The sequence below is a fragment of the Rattus norvegicus genome, chromosome 5, assembly GCF_036323735.1.
Source record: "Rattus norvegicus strain BN/NHsdMcwi chromosome 5, GRCr8, whole genome shotgun sequence".
NCBI lineage: Eukaryota > Metazoa > Chordata > Mammalia > Rodentia > Muridae > Rattus > Rattus norvegicus.
Window position 1 is genome coordinate 52,320,154 of NC_086023.1, and position 27,398 is coordinate 52,347,551.

Here is a 27,398-nt window from a genome sequence, read left to right on the forward strand (position 1 = left end):
GGAGCATCAATAGATCAGGGGAGGATCAAATCGAGCAGACAGACAGACAGACAGATAGATAGTGTCTCTGCCTTTCCACATTTACTTTCTTCTTTCTATTCTTTCGACTTGAAAATCCAAACCCTCACCAATACATTCACCACATTTGATGATGAACTAATTTAGACCAGCCCCAGGAACTGTCCCGCAGGACACAGGAATCCAACCTCAGTTTAGAAAATCCCTGACATCTGACGCAGGAGGATTTGCGGGGTTAGTGGAAATTGCTTTCTCCCGCTGGCCAGATTACAGACTGCAGCTTCATTTTTGCAGGGTAAACATCCTTCTAATAACAAACACAGCAATGGTGCCTTAAGAGAGGACGGTCGGACGGCAGCTCCTCACCGGCTCCTTCTCACGGCTTCTCGGGAGAACTGTTTGATTTGGAAATCTATGTTGGCTGTCCGGAATATGAAATTTGGCATATTCCTTTTGTGGTGGGGATGGGTTCTGGCTGCTGAGAGCACAGTGCACTGGCCAGGAAGAGAAGTTCATGAGCCCTCTAAGAAAGGCAGGTGAGTGACATGGAGGCCTCGGCCTCGGCCTCGGCCAAAGGATGAAAAGCAGGTTCTCCGTGGTTGAGTCTTAGCATGGCCGGATCTGTGTGGGAGCACCTCCTCCCATCCCCCTCCTTCTCGTCCCCTTTCAGAAAGCTAGAATGGTGTTTTCCATTGTAATAGTACCACACTCGATAGTATTAAGCATATTTTCTTAAATTTGTTATTAATCAACTAAAAATATTCTGGAAAAGAGATTATTATACATTTTCTGAAAACCACGGACGATTGATATCTGCACAGATTCTCAAGGGACTGATGAAAGTTGTGACCTGTGGGAAGGAGTTACAAGTTACTAATTATTTCTGTTATGAAGGTGGGACTCTTCGGTTCTGTCTTAAAAACAGTTTTCTGTGGGATGCACAGCTAGCGGCATCAGTAGGTTGTCCCCGACCTGCAACCTGGGCGGGGTTAGGTGGTACGTGCCGCTCTAGCCTGGGGGATCGAGCTTCTGTAGCCAGGGGCCTGGCCTTTGGCCTCACCTGGCTCCAAGGCCACCTGAGCTTGGTTGCACCTTTCACACCCGGACGCTGGAGACAGGCCCCGCACTCCTTCACTCCCGAGGAGACAGATGTAGAAAAGGGCATCTTTTGTTCATCAGCACTAATTTCCGGTCAAACCTGAGTTTTCCTTCCATGTGGATGTAAGTCTGCAGAGTAAGAAAGACCAGCTAACATAAGGGAAGTGTGTCTCTCAAAAGTCTGGAACCATAGCCCCCCCTGTTTTGTTCCTCTGTGCTCCCTCCTGATGCCAGAGTCCTCCCCAAAGAAGATTCACAGCCCGGATATGCTCGCTTCTCTAGTTTCTGTCTGCTTCTACGATGTCATTAGACTAGGTTCTCCGACGTCCGGTGGTCACAGCGAGTCTGGGTTACTGAGGAGAACCGCTATGCCCAGAGAGAGCGTCAGGAATTGCTTGGGCGAATGGAATATGTGCAGTGATGTACCCGCAGAATGCAGGGATTCTTTGACCCAAATGTGCTCGTGAGAATTAAAACCAACTAACACTGCTAATTGACCCCAAAACCCTCAGGCTTTTCCCTAAGACACAATTAGAACAGCAACCTGTTTAGAGAAGTCATAAAGACTGCGCAGACTCTTTTAGAAAGTTAATTTTAATTAAGTTTTAAAATTAATTTTAAAAGTTAAAGTATTATAAACTGATTATTAAAGGGTATAGAGCATTATATAGGCATAAATGTGGAATAATTAAATCAGACTACTCAACGTATGTGTCACCTCAGATCCTCAGGGCTTCTTTTTTATATTTTACTTATTTACTTTATGAGTATGGGTATTTTGTCTGTGTGGCTGTGTGTCTGTGCACCCTGCGTGTACTCAGGGGAGAAGGCATTGGATCCCCTGGGACTGGAGTTAAAGGGAGTTGTGAGTTGTCTGAATTAAGTCTGAATCCTCTGGAAGAGCAGCCAGGTCTCTTAACCACCGGGCCATCTCTCCAGCCCCCTTAGGATTTTATTTTTGGTGAGAAAACACAAAACGAATGTTGATACCTGCAGACACCTTGCTGAATAGTATTTCAGCACGAAGTGGTCTGCCCTTCACCCAGCATCTCCAAACCCAGTCTTGAGCAATGTCCTTGTGCTGTCTGCTTCTTTGTTTTGGGGTCTGTCTGTAAGTGAGATGTGCGGTTGATGTAAGAAATTGTGCCTAAGAGTGTAGGGTCCCATATCTGTAATATCAGCACTTGAGAGGTCACGGCCGGTCATCCTCAAATACATAGTAGGGTCGAGGCCTGTCTCAAAGCAAACCCAGAGGATGGGGTGGAGGAGGAGAGATAGAAAGGAAGAGGGAGAAAGAGTGGGGGTGGGTTATGAAGGAAACAAGAAGAATACATTGGTTTTATGTGCTGTGGAGATCTCCTCCTGGTATTTAAAAGCGGGGGGGGGGGGAGGGAGGGGGGTTAGATTCGGGTCAGATTTTAGGCCTATGAAGGAGACTGAGAATATTCAGCTTAAGACTTTGTCCTCTGCCTAGCTGGTTGACTTAGAATAACACTGGCAGGTTCATGTCCCTGCTGTCACAGACAGCTGTCTCCGTTTGTAACAGGCTGACTACTGTCCTGTTAAAGACACACCACATCCTCGTCACTTGTCCTCACGGACACCTTGGTTGGTACCGTACCTTGGCTGAACAGTGCCATGGTGAACGTGGAAATGCAGACATCCGGTCAGAGCACTGAATTAAAAAACCTTTACTTGTAAGCTCTGAAGGATGGCGGCGTGATAGTTTTATTTGTACTTTGAGGAGCCTCGTGGTTCTGTGAAGTAGCTGTATTAGTCCGCACCCCCACCAACAATGCGCACGGGTCACACCTCTTCTTCACACCTTGTTCACTCACTCTTCCAGTTCCCACTTGGATGGCTCCTCTAGACAGAGAAAAATGGCAGGCAGGCAGGGACGTGCCTTCGTTCTGATTTAAATCCAGTTGTTTGCTCTCCTACTGAACTGAATTTCCTGAGGAATTTGGGTGGCGCCCTTCTCAGATGTAGGCCTTGTTGATAGTTTCTCCAAGCCTGTAGGTCACTTCTTTGTCCCCTAATTGCTCCCTTCACTGTGGAGAAGCTGTGAGTCGGATATAACCCCCCTGGTTTTGCTTCTGTAGTGTGAACATTTGAGGTCACATTCAGAATACCATCACCGAGTCAATGGCCTGAGTTCTCCTTGTGGTCTATCAGTAGTGTCATAGCTTCGGGCCTTATGCTTAAGTCTTTAACCCATTTTGAGTTCATCCTTGTACTCAATGTGAGATAAGAATCCAGTTTATTCTTCTGCCTGTGGCTATCCAGTTGTCCCAACACTCTTTATGAAACACTCTTTTGAACAGGTCCTTGCTTGTGTGTAGAAACATGCTTCTATGTGTCCTCCAGCTTTACTGAATTTGTTTATTTACTTTTCCATTTATTTATCATTTCTAGCAGTTTTGGGTAGAGCCTGGGGTCACGGGAACATGTCATCATCAAGCAGCGTCTGCTCTGGCTAAGTTCTAACACGTAGTACTTAGCTGAACAGAAACCACTAGTGTTCCTCTCAGCCTTATTTTTTTTCTTTTTTTTTTTTTTCTTTTTTTGAGCTGGGGACCGAACCCAGGGCCTTGCACTTGCTAGGAAGTGCTCTACCACTGAGCTAAATCCCCAACCCCTCTCAGCCTTATTTCTACCGAGTGAAGTAGACTTTCTTTTTAAAGGTGACTTTTCAAACGTTTTCATTTTTTATAATGGAAGACACACATAGCACTTTTTTTAATTCTGTGAATATATTTTTGTAACATTATTATATCTAATATAATTTTGCCTACATATTTACTTATTTTAAACCTACAGAATGATCATCTGACTAGCTGCATAATAATGTATAATATGCATAATGTGTCACTATTTAATCATTTTCCTTTATTTATTAACATTTGGTTTCATCCCATTTATTATTACGAATAAGTTTAAAAGATTTATTACTTATTTTTGTGTACAAATGTTTTACCCGTATGTATGTATGTATGTGTGTGTGTGTATGTATGTATGTATGTATATACTGTCCATAGAGATCAGGAAATGTATTGGAGGTTGTGAGTTACCATATGGGAGCTGGGAACCATTGGGAATTGAACCTGAGTTCCCTGCAAGAGCAGCAAATGTTCCTAACCACTGAGCCATGTCTCTAGCCCCTACTATTACAAACATTATACATGGTTGTTTAGTTAGGATAGACTCCTGACAGCATCCTGGATCAACCAGGTGTACTAGCACACAGCTTTAATTGAAGCACTCAAGAGGCAGAGGCAGGAAGATCTCTGTGAGTTCAAGGCCAGCCTGGTTTATATAGTGAGTGCCAGGACAGTCAGAGCCACATAGTGAGACCTTGTCTCAAAATAAGAACAACAAAATAATAAAATAAAGACAGAGTCCTGGATCAACTTGCATGTGGACAGGTAGAACTCTAAGTATGGGTTTGGAGACGTTTGGTTGAGGAAAGTCTCTCGCTGCTAAGTCTGAGGAGCTGAGTTCCATCCCTGAGTCCTGCAAAGTAGACAGAGAGAAACAGCTAACTTCTGCAAGTTGTCCTCTGACCTCCGCATGTGCACCATTGTGTATACACCCACCACACACACACACACACACACACACACACACCACACACATACACCACACACACACCACAAACACATACACACACAGACACACACATACAGGCATACACACACATACACATAAGTAAATAAATACAATAAAAACTAAAATTCTAAGTAGATTTGATTACATTTCTTTACAAACAGAAAGTGGACCAATTTATATCCCACCATCCAAGCTAAATTTTATTTTTATGTAGCCTAAACTTTTAAAAGATGCGTCACCCAGATTCTTAAAATCTCTCCAAAGGCATGTCCAAATGTGCTCACTTTGATGTATCACACAGGACACAGAGCAAAGTTCCGAGAATGGACTGATTCATACAGTCTTTCCTATCATCACTGGAAGGCTGGAAGCATGTACTACAGGCCCTGGGGAAGCCGGCCCAGGCTCTGCAGCATGAGTTCATCCTACCAGAGGCCAGAGCCTGCTCGTTCTATAACTCCTGGCCATACTAAAGCCCGCACTTCCTGTGAAGCAAGGAAAACCCAGCTGGCTTCGGCAGAATTCCATCCCAGAGAGACCAGATTTGCTAGCACACCAGGAGATATGGTAGATAGGTAGGCAGGGTCCCAGGAGGGAGGCAGAAAATAACCAGAGACCACGCTTGGCACAGGCGAGAGATTGGGTGTGGTCTGGGACAATAGAGGGATGAACAGGGATGGAGAGATGGAGCCCAGAGCAGTTTAGAATTGCCGGGATGTGCATGCCATTGGGGTAAAAAAAAGCTGTTTCAGGTGAATACCCAGCAGGCATTTGGGTTGCTTGTCTGGGAAAGCAGTCACCTCAGGGGCAGGAGAGTAGGAAGAGCCATGTGAAGAAAGGACACAGTCCCTGCTTCACTCAAAGACTGTGGGGAGTCCCCTGAACATTTTCGGGAAGGGTTAGGCAGCTTAGACAGAACTAGGCTTGTGGTGGCAGATTCAAAGGGCTTACTCTTGAACGGTGGTTGTCAAGGGACCCTGAGAGAGAAAAACACTGTGAATTAAGAGTGGGAACAAAGGCAGAGGAAGAGGAACATGTAAGAAGTCAGGGGAAGTGGATACAACACTGCAGGCCTGTAATCCCAGCGACTTGGGAGACTGAAGCAGGAGGATCATAAGTTTAAGGGTGGGCTACATAGCAAATTCAAAGTCACCATGAACACCTTAGTGAAAGAGAAGTTTGGGACCAGCTGTGCTGGCATGAGCCTGTAATCCCGGCACTTGGAAAGTGGATCACTTTTAGGTACAGGAGTTTGAGGTCAGCCTGGGCTTCTGAGGAAGGGAAAGAGGAAGGCTGAGTATATACTTCAGGGATAAAATGGTTTCCTAGCATGCATAAGGCCCTGGGTTCAGTGTTCAGTACCAGCCTGCAGCTCCCCACACTTACACAAAAGAAAGATGTTTGAGGAAGAAGACTGTGGAGGATGTGGAACTAGGGACCAGACAGGTGAGGGCAGAGAGAGTAGAGAGGTGTCAAGGACACTAAGAAGCATTCAGTGACATCCACATGTTTGTTATAGCAGTTACTGAGTGGACGTTCACCAACCTCTGGAGACCTCAGACTGGGGAGGTGCCAGGGCTTTCGTGAGGATAGAAGGGTTAATAGGGTCTGTTTACACCAAGTCAGATAGAAGACCCAGAGCTAAAACAGAATATAGGAGCCCCCACCTTTAATGGCTCTCACAAGAGACAGACATCAGCGGTTAAGCAGAGGAGTCCATAGTTCACTGCTCCAATCCCTGGGGCAGAGATGGGGCTGCAACTCTGTGGAGAACTCAGCAAGTTCCCCTCTGACAGCATTGGACTGCAGGCTCTCTCCATGAGAAGCACACTCTTGTGTTATGTTTCTAATGCCTAAAACACGTACTCATCGATGGGAATTTCACTCATTTAGTGAGGATCCCACGTGTTCAAAGTCACACAAACACAGAGTAAGTAAGATGTGACTGCTGGACCTGGAGAGATGGCTCAGCGGCTAAGAGCACTTGTTCTCTTGTAGAGGACCCAAGTTTAGCTCCTAGAACTGACATGGTAGCTCGCAACCAACTGTAACTTCAGTTCCAGGTCTGATGTGTTCTTCTGACCTCTGTGGGCATCAGGTACACGTGTGGTGCACATGCATACATGCATACAATCATTCATATACATAAAATGTTTTTTTAAAAAGGTGAAATGAAGGGGTTGGGGATTTAGCTCAGAGGTAGAGCGCTTGCCTAGCAAGCGCAAGGCCCTGGGTTCGGTCCCCAGCTCCGGAAAAAAAAAAAAGGGTGAAATGAAAGGGAACAGAAAGGCCCTTCCATGGGAATTAAGGAAAGTATAATCTGAAAATTCTGTCAAGGAATTGTGGGGTGTGTGTGTGTGTGTGTGTGTGTGGTGTAAACTTTAAATGTAAAAAGCATCTGGAAGGAGCAGGGAGCTTATATTCAGACATGTATCAGCAAAACAGAAATGGTCTAGGTAGAGACTGCCCGAGGCAGAGACCAGACAAACCCATTCTCAGTGGGAATTCTCCAAGGGAAGGATAATGACTAGCAGGCCAGGTCTTTGTGTTAGGACCCCACCAGATTCTTGGGAACAGTTATTAGTGACAGTGGCAGACAGATGGCTTGGTCTAATAACTCCAAGAAAAAACTGAGTAGTAGGTCATAGCTGGGTGAGTGCGATGAGCTGCCTTTTAGTCTAGCCTCAGCCCAACTTCCCTTCCATGTTCAGACTTCCATGTCAGAATGGTCACATGTAAAAAGTCATGAACCTTCATGGAAACAGACATGTATGTGTAAGCTATTCTTATACATGTATAAGACATGTATGTACGAGCTAAGGATGTATAGCTATGAATCTATCTCCCACTCTACTCATTCACCCATCCATGGGAAAGACATGGTTCAGCATGTGTTGCCAGAGTTCAGTTCCCAGTATCTATATGGTGGGTCCCAACCATCCAGTTTCCAGAGATTTGACTCTCTCTTCTAAACTCCACAGGCACCAGGCACAAACTTTGTGAATATATGTACAGGCAGGCAAAACACTCAAACACATAAAATGAAATAGATAAATATAAATTAATTTTTTAAAAATGACTTTCAGAAATCTGTGGTGGAGGGGTATGGTGGCACACACCTAAAATTCCAGCTCAGTAGGGAAGCTGAGGTAAGAAGACTCTCATGAGTTTTAGGCGAGCCTGGGCTACATGGTGAGGTTGAGGCTAGTCTGGGCTAGACTACCTAGTGTTACAGAACAGAAAGAGGAAAGAGGAAAGAACAAATGAATGGGCAAATGAATGAATAAGTAAGTGTATTAATGAAGAAACTTATGTCAAGCCTAACCTGCAGCTGCTGCTGTTACAGTCTTGAATTACAAAAGCAATCCAGAAGCAGAATTCCTCTTGGTTTGAAGACTTTAGTCTTAAGGACCCTCATCTGATGGGATGAGACTTGTCTACCTGATGTCGACTGATGTAGATGTTAACCATATCTTAAAAATATCTTTGCATGAGCATCAAGGCCAATATTTAATGGAAAACTATGTGCATAGCCTAGAAAGTTTACATTAAACCCATCATTGAACATTCTAGGACATGTGTGGGAGTTTGAGTAAGAACAACCCCCGTAGGCTCGTATATTTGAATCCTTAGTCACTGAGGAGTGGCACTGTTGAAAAGGATTAGGAAGTGTAGCTTTGTTGGAGGAGGTGTGACTGGGGGTGGGCTTTGAAGTTTCAAAGGCCCATGACAGCTCCAGTCTCTCCAGCTCTGCTTGTGGATCAGGATGTAGCTCTCAGATCCTCCTCCAGCACTACAACTCCCTGCCGCCATGCTCTCTGCCATGAGGGTAATGGTCTAAGCCTCTGAAACTGTGAGCAGGCCTCCAATTAAATACTTTCTTTTGTAAGAATTTCCTTGGCCGTAGTTTCTGCTCATAGCAATAGAACAGTGACTGAGGCAAAAGTTGGTACCAGGGGGATGGATCTTGACAGGTCTGACCATGCTGCTTGTTGGCTGAATGTGGAATTTGAGATTTTGGATAGGAAAGCAGTTGAATGCTTTAACTGGAACTTGTTTACCAGTAAGAGTGTGGAAGACAGTAGTGCTTTGAGCAACGTAGATTATGATGGCCCTGCTCAAGATGTTTCAGAGGAGAAGAATATTAGTAAGTGATCTAAAGACCATTCTTGTGGTATTTTAGTGAAGAATGTAGCTGCTTTCTGTCCTTAGTCCTGAGGCTAAATTGATGAGTTTTGGGTTAATGGTGTTGTCAGAGGAGATTTCAAGACAGATTTCAATATTGACTCTGTCAGTTGGTTATTAGTGGTCACTCTTATGCAGAACTGTAATAAAAAGGAGCAAATTGAGCAGGGAAGAATACAGATGTACAGTCTGAGGAGCAATGGAGCACCAGGAAGTATAACAGAGCTAAGTCCAGTACTCACAGAGATACTAAGTTTAAAGAAAATTCTAAATGGAGTAAAAGAAGTGGTGGCCTCAAGGCAAGACCCCATCCAGCTAAGCTTCCAACTTGTTAAAAGAAATTAAAGGGAAGCTTAAGCATCGAAGGAGATGATCAACAGCTGATGCTGATGTAATTGAAAGAGGGGGGCATGTTCCAGGCCCAGCAAGCAGTAGAACTTGGCAGCTTCAGCCACATGGTTCTCATTTTAGTGTCAAGAATATAAGAAAGGCACTGTGGACTCTCTCTCCATGGCTAGGGAAAGCTGCTGGGGCCAGGCATGGTCAGGGTGTCCCTGCATGGAGGTCCAGAGAGGCCACTGTATGAAGCTGTGAAGGTGAAGCTTGGGTTGCCTTGGAGACCCCAAGATGTTGGAGATAGCAGAGTTGTGCGATACCTGCCAAGGAGAACTGCAGATGGGTGGGGAACCAGCCCAAATGAGAGAGGTGAGTTCCAGTCAGCAATGATGAAAGGAGTTGGAGATCTGAAGAGCACTTTGATATCAGACATGGACATGTAGCATATGGAGTTTGCCCTGCTGGTTTTAGGTCTTGCTATGGTCTAGCATTTTCTCACTCTGTTCCTTTTCTTCCCTTTTGGGCTGGCAATGTATATTCTGTGCCATTGTATGTTGGAAATCTGTGATCTGCTTTTGGATTTTCATTATTCCAGCGGTTACAGTTAAGAGATCGCCACCAGTCTCCAAAGAGACTTTGAACTTTGGACTTTTAAACAGTGTTGAGGCTACGGGGACTTTTGAAACTGGACTGAATGCATTTTGCATTATGATATGGCTGCAAGCCTATGGGACCATGGAGTGGAATGTGGTGGTTTGAATAAGAATGGCCCCATAAGCTCATATATGCTAGTCATCAGGGAGTGGCACTATTTGAAAGGATTAAAAGCATTAGGAAGTGTGACCTTGTTGGAGGAAGTGTGTCCCTTGGGGTGGGCTATGAGGTTTCAAAAGCCCATGCCAAGGCCCAGTCTTTCTCTCTCTTGTGGGTCAGCTCTCAGCTACTTCTCCAGCACCGTACCTACCTGTCACCATGCTGTCTGGACTAAGCCTTTGAAAGCATGAGCAAGCCCCAAACTAAATTCTTTCTTTAATATGAGTTGTCTTGGTCATCAGGTCTCTTCAGCAATAGAACAATGACTGAGGTAGTAGGTAACTCAAGAAGCAGATCATTTGTTACCAAAATCACTCAATAAGGCATCAGGGGAGATGAACCATTTAGAATGGAAGGAAAACACAGAATATTCATCATGTGGAGCATGCATAAGCTCCCAGACAGTCCATGAAAACAATCACATCCCATGAGTGTCCTCAGAGTGTAAGAACTGAGCCTATGGGGCAGCTAGATACGTCCTCAGACAGCAGACAGAGACCTTCAAGTGCCTTCTAGTGATGTTTCTGCAACAGACTCCAATACATTCAATGACAGGCCTAATTCATCATTTCTTTTATTTGTGTGTTGGGAAGCGGTTGAGACAAGATCTGGCTCTATAGCTTAGGCTGAGCTCAAACTCACACTAACTTTCCTCCTGTCTTGGCCTCCTACGTGTTGGAATTATAGACTCCATACCAATGCATGGTTCCAATCATAGCTAAGGAGACACTCGCCAGGCCAGAAAAACTGGGGTTCAAGGTCAGATGTCCTTTGCTCTAGCTTACTGCTTCCAGGAATCACACCCAAGACCAATATTCAGTAGCTACCCTGGCAGCCAGACACCTCACCTAGGGGCTTGGTTGACCTGAGAAGCCACAGAGCAAACCCAGGTATTTGGTCCAGTCTCCCTGCTCTGTTTTCTTCACCAGTGTGGTCTGGCTAGCCCACTGGCTGCTCCTTGAGAATAGTGAGTTCCACACCACAGCCGTTGTCCACTCTGTGCCTCTGCCTGAATATCATTATGTCCTCTCACCCACACTATGCCTCTGTAACTGTCACCTCCTCACAGGAGTTTCTCTAGCCGAGTTCTGAAACAACCATCTCAGCCTCCTCCCCATCCCCCAGAACATGGTTATTGTCTAAACTAGAGTCCACATGCCTTCAAGGCCTGATAGAGTCCTGGCTGTGTTTTTGAGAAGCTCCCGGGAAGTGTGATGTAATGGTTCTAGCAACAGGAATCAATCCTGACCTCCAGCTGGGGAACAGTGGTAGGAAGAGAGTCTCCAAACGATAAGAAGCCCTGGATTTGAGACTTGACACAGCTATAAACTACCACTGGCCTTGGATGAGTCATTAGATAGCTTCCTGTCTGTATCTCTTGTTCAGCAGAATGGACCATATGTCACTGTTTTGCTTTGCTTCTATTGATGTGATAAAGACCATCACCCAAAGTCACCTGGGGAAGTCTTCCTTTCACCTTACAGTCCATCGGGAAGGAAAGTCCAGGCAGGAGCTCAAGCAGAGACCATGGAGGAACACTGCTGGCTGACCTGTTCCTCATAGCCTGCTCAGCTTTTGTTTTAAGAACTGTAATAGTTGTTTTATTATTTTATGTGTATGAGTGTTTTGCCTGCATACATGTATGAATACCACACGTGGTCCTGGTGCCTGCCAAGGCCAGAGGACACAGATGTTTGTGCACTGCCATGCAGGTGCTAAGGATTGAGCCTAAGTCATCCAGAAAAGCAACGAGAGCTCTTAATTGCTGAGCCAACCTCTCAGCCCCTAAACCTGATCCTTTATACAACCTTGACTATCCGCTCAGGGGTGACGTCACCCACAGTGAGATGGGCCCGCCCACACAAATCATTAACCAAGAAAATGCCCTACAGGCTGGCCTATGGGCTATCTGCTGGAGCCATTTTCTCAGTTGAGTTGCCTCTTCCCAGATGACTCTAGGTTTGAGTCAAGTTGACAAAAAAGCCAACCAGCACAGTCACTTCCTGGTTGTTGGCAGGATTGTGTAGTCCAACACATGTGTACCTTGACTACTGTGGAATTCAGTCAGTTGGCGATGGGTGGTAGACTACTAGGAGCCTTATTGCCCAACTTCTGTGGACTTGACATTGGAGGTGAAAGGTTCTCAGTGGAAAATCACGTGTCTGATCTTCACACTGTTGCTGTAATGGCTCGGGCAGACAGAGCAGGGTGCCACCCCTTGTCGAGAACCATGCGATTCAGTTCATAAGGTGGCGGGGATGGAGAGGGTAAGACAGGGAACATGGTTTTGAGGTGAAGGTTCAGCCAGAACTAACTGGGTGCTATGACCCTGGTTGTCCTGTTCTCTAAGCAAGGAGTAAGTGCTAGATGTATCCAGGTGAGGGTGGGAGGAAAAGGAAGAATCACAGGTGGTGTTGGGGATTCTGGGATACATAAAAGATTTCTTTCCTTGGCTGCTAAAAGGCCAAGAAAGCAAGATTGTTTGCATCAGCCCATCCTTGTTACATTGTCACAACCAAGCTCTCTCCTCTCTGAGGCAATGTGGTCATGGAAGCAATGCAGACCTTCCAGGCTTAATTCTCAAGCCCAGGAGATGGCTCAATTGGTAAAGAGTTCCAGCACCCATAGAAGAGGCTGGCCATGACAGTCGAATCAGGTTCAGTGAGAGGCTCTGGCTCAAACAGTAAATAAATAAGGGTGGAGAGAGAGCAGTGTCATCCAGCAAGACAATGTGGCCAATGCTTCTTCCAAGGCCAAATCCAGCACCAACCTCTGTGGCTTTAAAAGCTACTTGAGCTCTCAGTGTCTAGTTTTGGTTTTCTTACATGCAAACTGGGGCTAATGGTAAGGCCTGCAGACAACGGGCTCTGTTAAGGATATGCACAAAAAGCTTTCGAGTCATTTCTGAGTTCCTTTCATCTGCCTTATGTTTACTCTGTTTTCCAGCTTGTAAATGTTTATGAACAAGAAAAGATGCTTTAAAGTATTAACAACAATGGGAAGGATGTTGGGGGATCCTTATCTGTGTCCTCTAGGCTAGAGTCTAAGCTTTGCAGAGACAACTGTGGGGTATTTCAGAGTTTGATTGTCCTCTGTCTGTTGGTGAGGGGTTGCACTGCAGGCTAGCCCAAAGGTAAAGTCAGAATAGGCAACTTGCTTTCTATCCCACACTCCTTGCTCAGCTTCTTTGGTCTCTTTTTATACGCTCTTTTCCAAGTACAGGACACGTGTTCCTTTCTCATCCAGCTACTGAGAGTCTACTGCAGTCAGCTCTGCAGGTGCTGGACATGCACAGGACTCTGTCCTTGGTGGCCTATCCCCTCTCCCATCTTATCTGGTCCAGTTTTCATCCCTTTCCTGCCAAGCTCATTCCTGCCCTGCTCCACTGTGCTACAGATGACATAATCCCCGTCCCTGTCACCAGTGGAGTCCTCGCAGAAAATAGCATTACACTCAGAGGGGCTTAACTAATAATAATCAAAACCAAGCACTCTTCCTAGAGATGTGGGCAGGGTTCAGGGCCCTAAGCAGGCATGTTGATGTCCCCAAGAAAGGGGAAGAACAGGAAGCCACATGTGCCCAAGGCAGAGGCACAGTGCATTGCTAGTCACCAACACTGAAGAAGAAGCAATAAATGCAATAGCCTGGCTCTCGCCTTCACTCTCTGCTCTGCCCACTTGGCCACATTCATGGTCAGAAGCAAGTACAGCAGAGAGGGCACAGTTCACTGGCACTGTTGATGGCACAGTTTCAAAGTGGGTCCAAGTTACAATGCCCACTTTTAAGGCTCAATTCCAATCCTGGATGGGTGTGAGTTTGTGTATGAGTGTGTGTGTGTGTGTGTGTGTGTGTGTGCACGCGCGCGCATGCGTGCATGCATGCATATGTGTGTGTCTGCATGTGTCTGTGTGAGCACATATGTGTGCATAACTGTGTGTGAGTGTGTGTGTGAGTGTGAGTGCACAGGGTTGTGTGTGTGTATGAATGCGTGTGAATGTGTAAGGTATGTGTGTATGAGTGTGCATGAATGTGTGTGAGTGTACAAGTGTGAGAATGTGCATGAATTGTGTAAGTGTGCATGAATGCGTGTGTATAAGTGTGTGTATAAGCGTTTATATGACTGTACAAATGTGAATGTGGGTATGTGTGTGCGCATGCACAAGCGTGGGTTGGTGGGGGAGGTAGTTAAGTCAGATCTCTGTAAATCAGGCCTTCTAAATAATTAATCCTCCTTCCCCGCTCCTGTGAGTACTTGGAAAATGCTCATCAGACCAGATTAATGCGTTGAGCCATCTTCCCTCCCCACCCCCCATTTTATTCTGTCTAGATTTGAAGTGTGCACAGACGCCAGGGTGCTTTGCTGAACTGAGTCCTTAGACAGTCTCTGGAACACCTTTTTTTTGTTTGTTTGTTTCCACAGCAGACCTCAGAGACAGAGACGAGGTGCACATGACGATGCCCACAAGCAAGGCAGGTATGGCCCCCTTATCCGCAACCTCAGCCCTGCCCCCGGAAGGACAAGGAAGCAGTGGGCGTTCCCCTGACCAAGCCCCAGCTCCTTCCTCTGTTCAGCAAGTGCGGTACTTCCCCTATGTGTCCCATTCAACCTTCACACCCCACAGCCCGCGCTTACAGCCTTTCTACTTAAGTCAGCAACACGGCTTTCAGGGAACAAGCTAATTGCCTAACAGTACAAAGCAGCCATGTTCTGAAGAGAGGCGAGAGCGCCTTGGTTTCCTGACCTCCTGTTTCTTAGGAACACTAGAGGTTCTTTCAGGGAAGAACATAGTAAGTGTTGAGAGCTGGGTGGAGCAAGCCACGGAACGGTATTAAAGTGGAGGCTAACACAGCTGAGCCAGCCACAGGGCGGATAATGCACCCGAGCAGGGCTTTCAACAACCTCAGCTTAGACCTCTGCATCAGACAAACAGAGGTCTGTGAGGCTCAGTGAGCTAATGAGCTCCCATCAAGTGTGAGAGCATCCGCGCTGGGGGAGAAGACAGATGGGAAGGTCTCAACACTGCCTGGCGTCAGCCTCAGGAGCAGGAAGTGGTTAGTTAATTGTGAGGATTCGATTGTGCTGTAGGGTAATGAAGAATTAAAGGTGTTGCTTACTGTGGGGACAGAGGACCCAGAGCAGCATACCTTCTGCTATGGAAGGACTGGCTAGACAGGGCACTCTTCAAATATAAGGGGGATGGGGACTCCATGTGTGAAAACCCAGGGCATATTATTAAATGAGGGGGAAGCAAGATGAAGAAGCATTTGTAGGACATTAATTGTATAAGAAAGAAAAATAATATTATATTTTAGTACTTACATATTTCTATAACAAACTCTGGGCAGACAGACAAGGAACCAATAAGACAAGTACCTATGGATAGGGGTAGGTCAGTAGAATTGGCTGCATGCTTAGTTAAATATTTTATGTGTGCGATGTTTTGCCTGAATGTATGTCAGTTCAAAATGTGCATGCAGTACCTGGCAAGGCCAGAAGAGGGCATCAGATCTTTTGAACATGAGTTACAGACTTGTAAGATGTCTTGAAGGGACTGGGAATAGAACCTGGGTCCTTTGGAAGAGCAGCCAATGTTCTTTACCACCGAGCCATTTCTCTGGTCCCTAACTACAATAAAAAGAAAAAAAGAAAGGGAGGGAGGAGGGAGAGAGAGACAGAGACAGAGAGAGGGGCGGGGGAGGCTGTCAACCACCAAAAACACACTACACATTTAGGAACAAACAAAAGCAGGTAAAAGTGTCCCTATCAGCAACTCAGCAGCTTCTTTCCCTAGAGACAGGGTACAAGGGTGACCACCTCCACAGAATGAGCACAGATCAAGATGTAGAGCTTCTCCTCCAGTCAGCCCTTGTCCCCAATGTCCAAAGCATTTAGAAGGAGTCTAGCTTGTCACTAAGACCAGGTCCAGCAGGTCTCAGTTTGGGTGATATGTTACATCTCTAAGAAGCTTTTCCCCTTCGGTGCTATGGATGGAACCCAGGGTCATGCCTATTCTGGGCAAGCAGTTCACCACTGAGCTACTCTCCCTGCCTTGGGAAACCTTAAAAAATTCCAGCCTCAGTCCCCCGTTCCAGGACATCAGAGAGAGGGTCCGGCCTTGGCATTTGAGGATCCCTTCCATGTGGCTAGGGACCCCAATCTTGGAACTTCCAGGTCAGTTTCTTTATCCAGAAAGTTGGGGAAAGGAAGAGGGGAGGCAGAGGGTCTCTAGGGAGACATAGCACACGCTATCATATATGCCAAGAGCAAGCAGAAGGCGGACGACGACTCCAGCCGGCATGTGTAATCAGCCTGCTTTCCCTCCGTGGCAGCCCCATTCTGAAACGAAGCTCTGACATAACCAAGTCGCCTCTCACCAAGTCAGAGCAGCTGCTCAGGATAGATGACCACGACTTCAGCATGAGGCCTGGCTTTGGAGGTATGGGGTGTGCCCTGGAAAAGTGGGGGAGGTGCCTCTCCTCTCCTGGGGTTCTCTGTCTGTGCACCCAGATCTGCTTATCACATCAGCACGCTGGCTGAGCTTGGCTGAGTACCTGCCGATGTGTGGTCAGCAAGGCTGGCCAGCTGCCCCAGAGCAGTGCTCCTGAGAAGGCTCACTAAGGGTCAGTGAGATGGGAATGCATGGGAAGGCAGGGCAGATGCAGCCAGGGCTGCCTCCTGAGGATGCTCTGAAGTCCCAATGCGACAACCTCTGGAGTTGTTCTCATTTCGAGTTGGCAGGGGAGCTCCACTTACAGATCAGAGTCCTGTCTGCTGGGTTTAATGAACTGAAAACAGGCTGAGGAGTCGCTCCAGAGCACAAAGCCCTGAGCTCTGAGGCTTAGCGGCTGACAGGCCTCGGCCTTCTCACTGTCAAAGGGGTTTCCTTGCGGGTGCACCTGTGTGTGTGTGTGTGTGTGTGTGTGTGTGTGTGTGTGTGTGCGCGCGTGCGCGCGTGCGTGCGTTTATTTATTTATTTATTTATTTATTTATTTATTTATTAGTTTGTGAGTGGTGTGATATGCACATCATGAAATGTGTAGAGGTCAGAGGACAATTTGGGGGAAGTAGTTTCTTTCCGCCGTGTGGCTTCTGGGAACCCAGCTCAGGGGCTTCAGTTTGGGCACTGGGCATCCTCACCTCCTGAGCCATCGTGTTGACCTGGGTTTGGTTTCTTTCTTTCTGGGGAAAATATTTTTTTTTTTATGAGTGTGTTCATGTGTTTGCAAATACACGTATGTAAATGTGGGTATGCACGCTTGCAGGGACCAGGGGAAACCCTTGTGCTGTCCTCAGGAATGCTGTCTGCCTCCTTTGAGACAGTCTCTCACTGTCCTGAAGCTCACCAATTAGGCTAGACAGCCTGGCCAGTGAACTCCAGAAATCCTCCTGCCTCTGCCTCCCCAGTGCTGGAGTACACAACACCACACACAGTATTTCTACACAGGATTGAACTCAGGTCTTCATGCTGGCCAGGCCAGAGGTATTTACTGACTGAGCCATCCCTCCAGTCTCTAGAAGTCATACTTGTCTTTCTTTCTTTCTCTCTTTCTTTCTTTCTTTCTTTCTTTCTTTCTTTCTTTCTTTCTTTTTTTTATTTCATGTTTGCCTCCACTCTGATCCCCTCCAGACCATTCATCCCCCAACTTCTCAGAAGGCCTTTAATCTCTTTGTCATATGCAGCTATTGGATCCAATCCTACCTCCTCATGTCTTGCTAACACACCCTACACCCAATCCACATCCCAAAGCATCTTGTTCTCTGTCAGTACTAAGTTTAAATGACCTGGAAATAACAAAAATGTAATGTTTTTTATTTAAGGCCGTTTGGCATGTCCTGTCCTTCCTGGAAGCTTCTTCACCATGTAACAAAGATACAGTGAGTGGGCAGGACAATGACCTGGATGTGACCAGTATTTCCAAGAAGAAAGGAGGTGCAAACAGAGAAGGTTCAGTAGGCAATTGACGCTAAGGAGCAAACTGGCTGCTCCTTAGATCAGACCCCGACTCAGCCGAGGTCTTCACCACAGTTTCAAATGAACACACGGAACCAGAAAGGAATTGACCATATTAACCTCGCCATTCTGAGGCTGGGAAGATGGCTTAGTGATTAGGCTCCCCGAGAGGACCCAGGTTTGATTCCCAGTCACAAAAAAAGCTCATAATGGTCTATAACTCTAGTCTTAGAGGATCAGATGCCCTCTTCCGGCTTCAATAGACACCAGGCATACCTGCAGAAAGAACATTTATACATATACAACAAAATAATTTAACCACGTCATTTCACAAGGGGCAAAGCATTTTCATTACTAATTTTGTTTTGGTTGGGATGTTCCAAGGAGCCAACCCCTGAGCCTGCTCATTTACTTCTTTGACTGCCTGTGGGCATGACCAAACCTTCAAACCTTTGACTCTGACATGACTGACGCACCCCTGCCTGCCTTTTCCATAGTTAAAGTTCAAGTAGAAAGAAAGGATGTTCAGCTGGGTGTGATGACACACTTCTATAACCCTAGCACTTCGGAGGCTGGGGCAGGGGGATTGAGAGTTTGAGATCAGCCTGGGCTACATAGCAAGGCTTTGTCACAGGGGCTCACAGAGACTGAACTGACAGTCAGGGAGCTTGCATGGGTCTGACCCAGGTCCTCCGCATATGTGTGATGGCTGTATAGCTTCTTGTTCTTGTGGGACTCCTAACAGTGGGAGCGGGAGCTGTCTCTGGCTCCTTTGCCCGCTTTTGGGACCCTTTTCCTCCTCCTGGGTTGCTTCATGTAATGTATGAGAGAAGAACAAACTTTTAAAAAGAAGGTAAAGCGAAAAAGTAGGGGCAGAGTGGGCGAGTGAACGAACGTTCTCGTCTCGTCCTCCCCAGGTCCCGCCATCCCTGTGGGTGTGGATGTGCAGGTGGAGAGTCTGGACAGCATCTCCGAGGTGGACATGGTGAGTGCTTCTCCAATCAGAGCTCTGGGCAGCGGGGAGGTTCATGTGGACCTGTGTGGGCAGAAGCTCAGTGGAATTCCATCAGAATGGTAACCCCCTGGCAGTTGGGGACTGTCATACTTTACAGGCGCCATTCGTCTGGAGTTCCCAGATGGTATGACATAGAGTCAGGCGACAGACTTGGCCTTTATTCTCCAGCATGAATGCCCCGTGCGATGCAGGCCCAGATTGCAGCCAGACCCACTGTACTCCTGCAGAGTCTGTCTCGCTCTGGACATCTGGGACTGTGGGACTTTTCCCTTTTGGTTTTCAGTGGGTTCCAATTTAAAAAAAAATGTCGACAGCTCAGCATGGTGGTGCATGTCTTCAAGTCAACACCCAAGAGGTTATCTTGGGTTTGGGACTAACTGGGTCTATTGTAAAGAAAGCTCCATACCAGCTTGGGCTACATACACAGTGAGACCCTATTCCAAAAATTAAAAAGACAAGGGTGGGAAGCACTTTTTAAAACTCTACCTTGGCTTAGAGCCTCCAAGAAGCAGGCCTGAAAGAAGAATTCTAGCCCATCGTGTACTTGGGGGATGCTCCCAGAAAACACCAAGCCAGAACAGAACAATGAGGCAGGGGGACAGGTAAAAAAGCGCTGTGTTCCAAGCAAGCCTTCCTCCACAGCATCCTCCAGGAAGCGGTGAAGAACATATCTCAGGCCAGCCATACCCAGGGTCTGGGAACTGGACTAATCTCCAGCCAAGGTGCCCACAGCACTGACGCGGGCACTTTGAGTTTGAGTCACTGATGTCTGTGAGGCAGTTGCCATGGAGATGAATGGTGGGGTGGGTGGAGTTCAGGGACAGTCTGTTCTAGGTCTCATCCTTCTCCTGTGGCAATGCTCAGTCCAGTCGCCTCAGTTTCGCTCCCCACTGGTGTTGGCTCCACAGTGGGTGCGTTTCTGCATTTCTGTTCTGTCTCCCATCTGCAGGACTTCACCATGACCCTCTATCTGAGGCACTACTGGAAGGACGAGAGGCTGTCTTTTCCCAGTACCAACAACCTCAGCATGACGTTTGACGGCCGACTTGTAAAGAAGATATGGGTTCCCGACATGTTCTTTGTGCACTCCAAACGCTCCTTCATCCATGACACCACCACAGACAACGTCATGTTGCGGGTACAGCCAGATGGGAAAGTGCTGTACAGCCTCAGGTGGGGACAGGGGCAGGCGGAACCCGAGAGGCCCCACCCGGTATTTTAATTTTTAAAAATCTACTTAAATGTTTATTTTGGGTTATATGAATAGATGTTTTGGTTGCACGTGTACCTGTACACCATGTGTGTACCTGCAAAGACCATAAGAAGGTGCCAGAACTCATAGGTCTAGAGTTACAAACTGTTGTGAACCACCACGTAGGTGCTGGGAATAAAATTCAGGTCCTCTGCAAGAACAGACGGTGATTTTAACCACGGAGTCACTCTCCAGCCTGAAAACTTGCCTATTTTGAAAAACAAACAAAACAAAACAACAAAAAACCCCTTATTTTTCTAGTAAGAGTCAGGGAAATAAGCTTGTTTTCAGAGGCTCAGATGCACATCTTCTTCTCTCTGATTCCCTTGTTTGGGGTATTCTTTAGAACTTAGGTTTAAATAGATACATTTCTTTTCATCTTGCCAACATAGTTTCCATCTTGAAACACTATAGGACAGTGTCATTCTGAGTATCCCTTTTACAATGTTAAAAACAAAATCGAGGGCTGGGGGTGTGTAGCTTGTGGTAGAGTATTTGCCTAGCAAGTTTGGAGCCCTGGGTCCCACCCCACTGCCAAAGAAGAAAAATGAAAAGGAGGAAGGGAAAGGGAGGGAGAGAGAGGGAGGGAGGGAGAGAGGAAAAGAGGAATGGATAGAGAAAGGGAGGAAGGGAGGGAGGAAGGACGAGAGAGAGACACGGAGGGAGGGAGGAGAGAGAGAGGGAGGGAGGGAGGAGAGAGAGAGAGGGAGAGAGCGAGAGCACTCAAATTTCTCCTGTGATTAAATTAAGCTTGGGGCTTAACTGCCAGTGGAAATCTCCAGCCCCAAACCTCAGTGCAAGGACAGCTGCAGAAGCTGGTGGTCCTCACCCCCAGCGCCCCCCCCCCCAATGGAGCAAACTCAACTCTCACCGGAGGGAGTGGCCCCTGGTTGGGATTGGCTCCTGTATAGCATGTGGATGGTGAGTTTCAGGTCGACACACTTTGCTTTGGGCTCACTTGTGGAAGAACGGCAAAGACAAACTCAAACACTAACATTGAAGTTGAATACCTGTCTCATTGTTCCTGGGACATCTGAACAACCCCTCTGTCCTCATCTTGGATGTCCTCCCAGAGGGCATGGATTGTCAGTTCCTTCTCTAGCAATCGCAGGCTTGTTCTCTCTGGAATCCTCATTTCAAGATAAAATTCTCCAACAAACCAATACAGTCCTACAGCCTTGAAGAATTGCAAAGAACCAGATCATAACACCTATAACCTGTGGTGTTCTAGTAAATGTTTAGCAACTGCCTGTCATGAGCTCTGTGTGTATAATATATATTATTATATATGATACAGTATATGTGATATAGTATATATGATATGTGATGTTGATACATGTTACATATCAATATTACATATTTATCACACACTACATACTATATATCACATACTACATATAATATACTACATAGTATATGCTATACATTATATAGTCCATAGTATATACCATAGTATATACTATATATGTTATACATTACATGTTCTATTATACATATGTTAAATGTTATACATCATATGTTAAATATTATACATTGTATGTTAAATATTATACATTGTATGTTAAATATTACACATTATATGTTATATATGATATTACATGTGAGTAATATGTATACATATATATATGTGTGTTATATATATTACATGTGAGTACTATGTATATATGTTGAGATATATATATATGTGTATGTATGTATATATATCAACATAAGTTATTGAAAGACCCCCAGTCTTTCAATGCCACTGAATCTCTTCCCTCCTGATGTCCTGAGCAATGAATAATACTCACAGTTGCTGGCTTCATCAGAGCATCCAAGAGATGGCAAAGGCATCTGCGGTGTTGATGTGCTGGGGGATAGAGGTTCAGTCATCCCAGATGACATTTGTGTGTCTACCATGGCAGCACCCACTCATCTCTGACCTTCATGAAGAGAACTGTTCCCGTCTGTGGACAAGGTAGCCTCGGCTTTCAGCAGGGGTCAACCGGTCAGTCGCAGAGGTCTTCCCTCCACCCATGGGCTTCTGCCAGTGCTTGACACTCGTGCTGTGGTGGCTCCAGGTCAGGATTGGGCAGCAAGGTGAACAGATTGCCCCCAACCAGTGGAGAATCTAGTTCATGTCAGCTGACCAGTGGTCCCATCCTCTGGGACATTCCATTTCAAGGCAAAACATCAGCCACTTTACCAAAGTTTAAGTTCTGGATTGGGTGATAATTGTTAGTGCCTGGCTGGCAGGAGCAGTGTGTTCCAGGCAGAACAGCACTAAGCCACACATCTCCCAGCATCAGGTACTGGTGCACTGAGACAGGTCTTAAACGCCACATACACAGTCTGCAGATATGCATACACATGACCTCACCCAGCCATTTCAGCCCATGCAAGCCATTTTGGAGAGCAAATTTCTCATGAGCAAGGAATAGGGGCAGTCAGGGATGACCATGAACTAGTGGGTTACCCAGCCCATGCCAAGGTCCACTGTTCTTCGGGTAGTCCATAAGTATCGTTTGTTGCTGGTAGCCCCCTGTACCCAAGGTCTTCTGATGAACACTGGCCCACTGGGGCGTAGGAGCACAGAGCGTTGGGTCCCTGTATCCACAAAACACTGATTGGGCTTCCCCTCTATCCTGGGGCAGTCCCTGACTCAGTGCCCTTTTTCTTACAATAGACCCACTGATCTTTAGCCAGGAATTCTCTTCTGTTGCCAGGTATTGTCTTCCTAGTCTCTCTAACTACTGTGGCCAGTATAAATTTTTCTCCTGTCTTTTATTTCTCTTCAGTTCTTTAGCTTCCTCTTTTTTCTGTCTCTTTTCTTCCCTAGATTTCTGCTCTTTTTGTCTTCTTTCTTTTTTTTTTTCTCAGTCTCTCTGTCTACATCTGACAGCTACTAGGTGCTGTACACTTTTGTGCACACACCCTGAACCACACATCAACCTTATTTTCTCTGCAACTTACACTAACTCTCTCAGCAACTTAGCTTAACCCTTCAAGTTTCTGCAACTTTTTCTTCATATTTTTTTCTTACTTTAGCCAAATTGGTGGGGCGTTTTTTCAGCCCCTCAGAGACCCACCATTGGAGTCTGACGGTAGACCTGGTGCTCCCTACCTTCAGGCGTATTGAAGTCAACAGGCAGAAGTGAGGGCCTTTCATCCGTGTCTGGAACATTTTTTTTTTTTTTTTGGCCTCTAGTAGGATTCTGTATTTCCTGTAACAGCTACTAACAAGTATCTCAAGTGGGATGGTGAGAAAACAAGAAGAGAGTTGAGAAAATAGAGGTCCGCCAGAGGACAAAAGCATTCAGTCACACAGAAAGACAATCAAAAGATTAACAGACAAAAAAAAAAAAAAAAACAGAAGTGCGCACAAAAATAAAAAATGAGTGGCCAACGCTAGATCATCACAAAACTGAACTGATTCAGGGAGCTTCCGTGACCTCACCAAAGACAGATGAAGGGGAGCGGATTCCACATCACTTTTCCTTCTCAACCACAGACAGATGAAGGGGAGAGGACTCCACTTCACTCCTCCTTCCCAAGGGGACACCAAAAACAGATGAAGGGGAGTGGATTCCACATCACTCCTCTTTCCCAATCAGAATCTCAACTGACAAGTTTTGTGTTCTAGCCTAACTTCAGTGCAGTAGTAACACAAAACAAAGACCTAAGACACACAGACAAAGACCACTCTGGAAATATAGATGGCCAGGAGAGCAGGTCTCTTCTCCAATTCAGGAGAATCACTAAATCCTCACCAGCACCCAGACGGGAATCTCCCAGGCGTCCCTGGGGTCCCTCACCTCCTGGAACGTCTCCCAGGTCAGCGCAATTGGTGAGCCCCTGGCACATCTACCGCTCACACTCATGTCTCTCCTGAGACATGAGCCTCCCTCTCAGCCCGAGATGGGAGCGACTGCAAAACCAGAACTCTAGAACTCTCGAGCAAATACAGACCCAGAGTAGCAAATACAGACCCAGAGTTTAGCTGGCACAAAACACAAAGACACAGATGCTATCTCACCTCCAAGTGGGTCTTCAGAGACGAGGGTGATCACCCATCCCAGAGGAACCCCCAAATGAAAGAACCCCAGTGTGGGGAGACCCTCACTCAAGTCTCGGGATGACGCGACCCCCCAAGAACTCACATAAGACCATCTTTGCTGTAATTTACACGAGGTTTATTGATAGGAACCAGTGCACTGGGGTCGAGACTCATATCCCACGCAGGGGCACAGGAGTTCAACCACCAGTAGCTGGGATGGGGGTATTTAAAGGAAGAAGCCACAACCCAAGGGGGCAGGGATGGCGTCATTGGAAAGTGTCGAGAATACCAGTGAAAAATCACAAGGAGAAGCTTCCTGTCTCTCAAGATTGCTTAACTTTATGGTCCCCTAGTTCCTAGGAGAAGCTTCCTGCTTCTCAAGGTTGTTCTCTAAGATTTTAATCTAACTTTATGGTCAGCTAGTTCCTGGGAGAAGCTTTCTGTTATCTTTACAAGGTTGGGAATCACATATCTAAGGGCCTTATCTTAAGTCCTTTTGTCTAGTTCCTGGGAGAGCAGGCTCAAGAAATGTGACCTTTTACTTACTTACTGGTAGAGGGCAGGGTCTGGAATTTGAGGTATTTAGGGCTCCTTAGGGGTGAGATAGCATTTCTAAACTTCTGACTTTTTGGCTGCATTTTCTTTCATTATAAATGTTGCTGATATGAAGGATGCTGGGATGGTTAGTTTTGATCATCAACCTGACAAGATTTAGAATCATCTGGAGGGTTGGGGATTTAGCTCAGTGGTAGAGCACTTGCCTAGCAAGCGCAAGGCCCTGGGTTCGGTACCCAGCTCCAAAAAGAAAAAAAAAAAAAAGAAGTAGAATCATCTGGAAAGAGGACTTGTCTAGATAAGGTTGGTCTGTGGGGGATTATCTTAAATTCATTAATGGTAAGGAGAAGTCAACTCGTGGTGGTGAGCATCTTTCCCTGAGATAGGGGTCCTGAACTTAATAAAAAGAGAAAGTCAGACATTTGTTTATTGCTCCCTGCTCTCCCTGTGGCTTGCTGTGACTGGCTGCTTCAAGTTCCTGCCACCTTTACTTCTCCACAGGCTGGAGATAACCTGGGCTCGTGAGCCAAATAAGCCTGAGTTGCTTTGCCACGGCAATGGGACACGGAACTAAGACAGAGAGCATGTTATTCACAAGCGAAATAAAATACACAGTGCTCTTCACCTATCATTTACAAGTATTTTAACTTGAGCATGGCTCCCTACTATTTTCCTGTGAAACCCTTCACCAGTTTTGATAATTCTGCTATCAAGAACAGCTTTGCAAAGTGAGACGGACCATAGCAAAGATGTCTGCTTGCTCAGATGACAGATGAGCACAGGCTGATGCTTTTATTAATGTTAATAAGCAAGGAGTGAGACAAGAGAACTACGTAGGATTTTACTCACTTGTTCAAGATGTACAAACCCTACTGGCCGATTTGGGTAATGGCTCTCAAATACTGGATGAACATTTCCCGAACATCCGTGTCATTCTCAAAGCAATGCCTTTAAACACACACATTTCATTTTTTCTCTTTGTTTACTTGCTTTTATTTTTAAAATCTTTCTCTATACAGTGCACTTCAGTCATATTCTTTCCCTACTCCCAGCTCCTCTCAGGTCTTCCCACCTTCCTGCCCACCCAACTTCATGTTTTTTCACTGAACACAAAACAAAACACAAGACCCATAAAAATCAAAACAAAATCCAGTGAGAACGAAACTATTGAAAAACAAAACAAACGTGCACAAAAACACATGGAGTCCATTTGTATTGGCCAACCATTCATGGGTAAGGCACCCTCCCTGAGGAGTGGTTGACATGCTCAGTGACGTGCCTGTTGGAGAAAATGGATTTTCCTTTCCCAACAGTTATCAACTGCAACCAACCGTTATCAACCAACTTCTTGGTTGGGGGTGGAGCATTCTGTCTTCTTCCCCTTCTCCTTGCTGGGAATTTTCTGGTTTGAATTTGGGCAGGTCTTGTGTGTGCTGTCACAGTCTCTGTGAATGCATATGTAGATCAGTTCTGCTGTGTCTGGAGAAATAGCTCTTTGGCATCAACCACCACCTCAGCCTCTTATGGTCTCGTCTGTATGGATACCTGAGCCTTGAGGGGAAGGTTTGATAAAGACATTCCACTTAGTGCTAAGTGTTCCTGGTCTGTCACTCTATGCACCTTGTTTGTGGAACTCTTTAGTCCTACTACAAGCTTCTCTGATGATGGCTGGGTGAAGCACTGATCATGACAGTAGCAGACTGTTATCAAGGGTCATCCATTGCAGTGTTCCTTCGGCATAATACAGTAGTAGATAGGGTAGGGTCTGGTAGGGGCTCAGTGTTCTGTGATGTTCCTACTACACAGACAAAGGAGACGTCATCCTCGCAGGAGTGCAGCAAACTGTAAAGTGTACTAATATCTCTAAGAAGCAGTGAGTTTTGAGTAGTTATCCAAATATTTGGATGCTTCTATTTTGAGAATACTTTTTTCTTTGAACAATAATTTAAATTAAATGTGTGTGTGTGTGTGTGTGTGTGTGTGTGTGTGTGTGTGTGTGTTAAAATGTTATACTGACTGACAACATTGTATCTCCAGATTCTTGGAATGTGCTGATGTTAGCCAAGAGATTCATTTGCCTTGTGCAGATCCTAATGTCAAACACAAACTCTTGAGATGACTCTGAAGAGCATATTGTGCCTAAGAGTCTTTCCTGAAGTCAACTGGGAAAAGGAAGCAGGGCCTTTTCTCCATGCTTCACCATTCTGCGTCTGTCTGAGAACTTGCCCTTTTGTTTCCAGAGTTACAGTGACAGCGATGTGCAACATGGACTTCAGCCGGTTTCCCCTGGACACACAGACCTGCTCCCTCGAAATCGAAAGCTGTGAGTAAATGCAGCCTGGCACCAGCACTTCTAAACACCTCTCTCAGTAGCAGGGAGAGTTCTTCTAGGAACTCTGCTTTGCTCTTCCTGCCTTTCACCTCCTGGGATCAGGTTCTCCTAGACCTGGGATAATCTCTTTTACCTAAAGCCTGCTGGTTGAAAATGCTAGTCATTTCTACAAAACGCCTTCACAGATTAGTGTCCTT

General features: G+C 46.0%; 1 protein-coding gene across 1 annotated transcript in view; it reads left to right on the plus strand.

Moving 5' to 3' along the window:
- Window positions 1–321: 321 nt before the first annotated feature.
- Gabrr1 (gamma-aminobutyric acid type A receptor subunit rho 1) overlaps window positions 322–27,398 on the plus strand; it is a 37,075-nt gene continuing 9,998 nt past the window's right edge. The window contains exons 1-6 of the mRNA NM_017291.4: window positions 322–554; window positions 14,480–14,533; window positions 16,390–16,496; window positions 18,929–18,996; window positions 19,976–20,199; window positions 27,110–27,192. Coding sequence (NP_058987.3) covers window positions 433–554; window positions 14,480–14,533; window positions 16,390–16,496; window positions 18,929–18,996; window positions 19,976–20,199; window positions 27,110–27,192 — 658 coding nt within the window. The 5' untranslated portion in view covers window positions 322–432. The remainder of the gene's footprint in view (window positions 555–14,479; window positions 14,534–16,389; window positions 16,497–18,928; window positions 18,997–19,975; window positions 20,200–27,109; window positions 27,193–27,398) is intronic.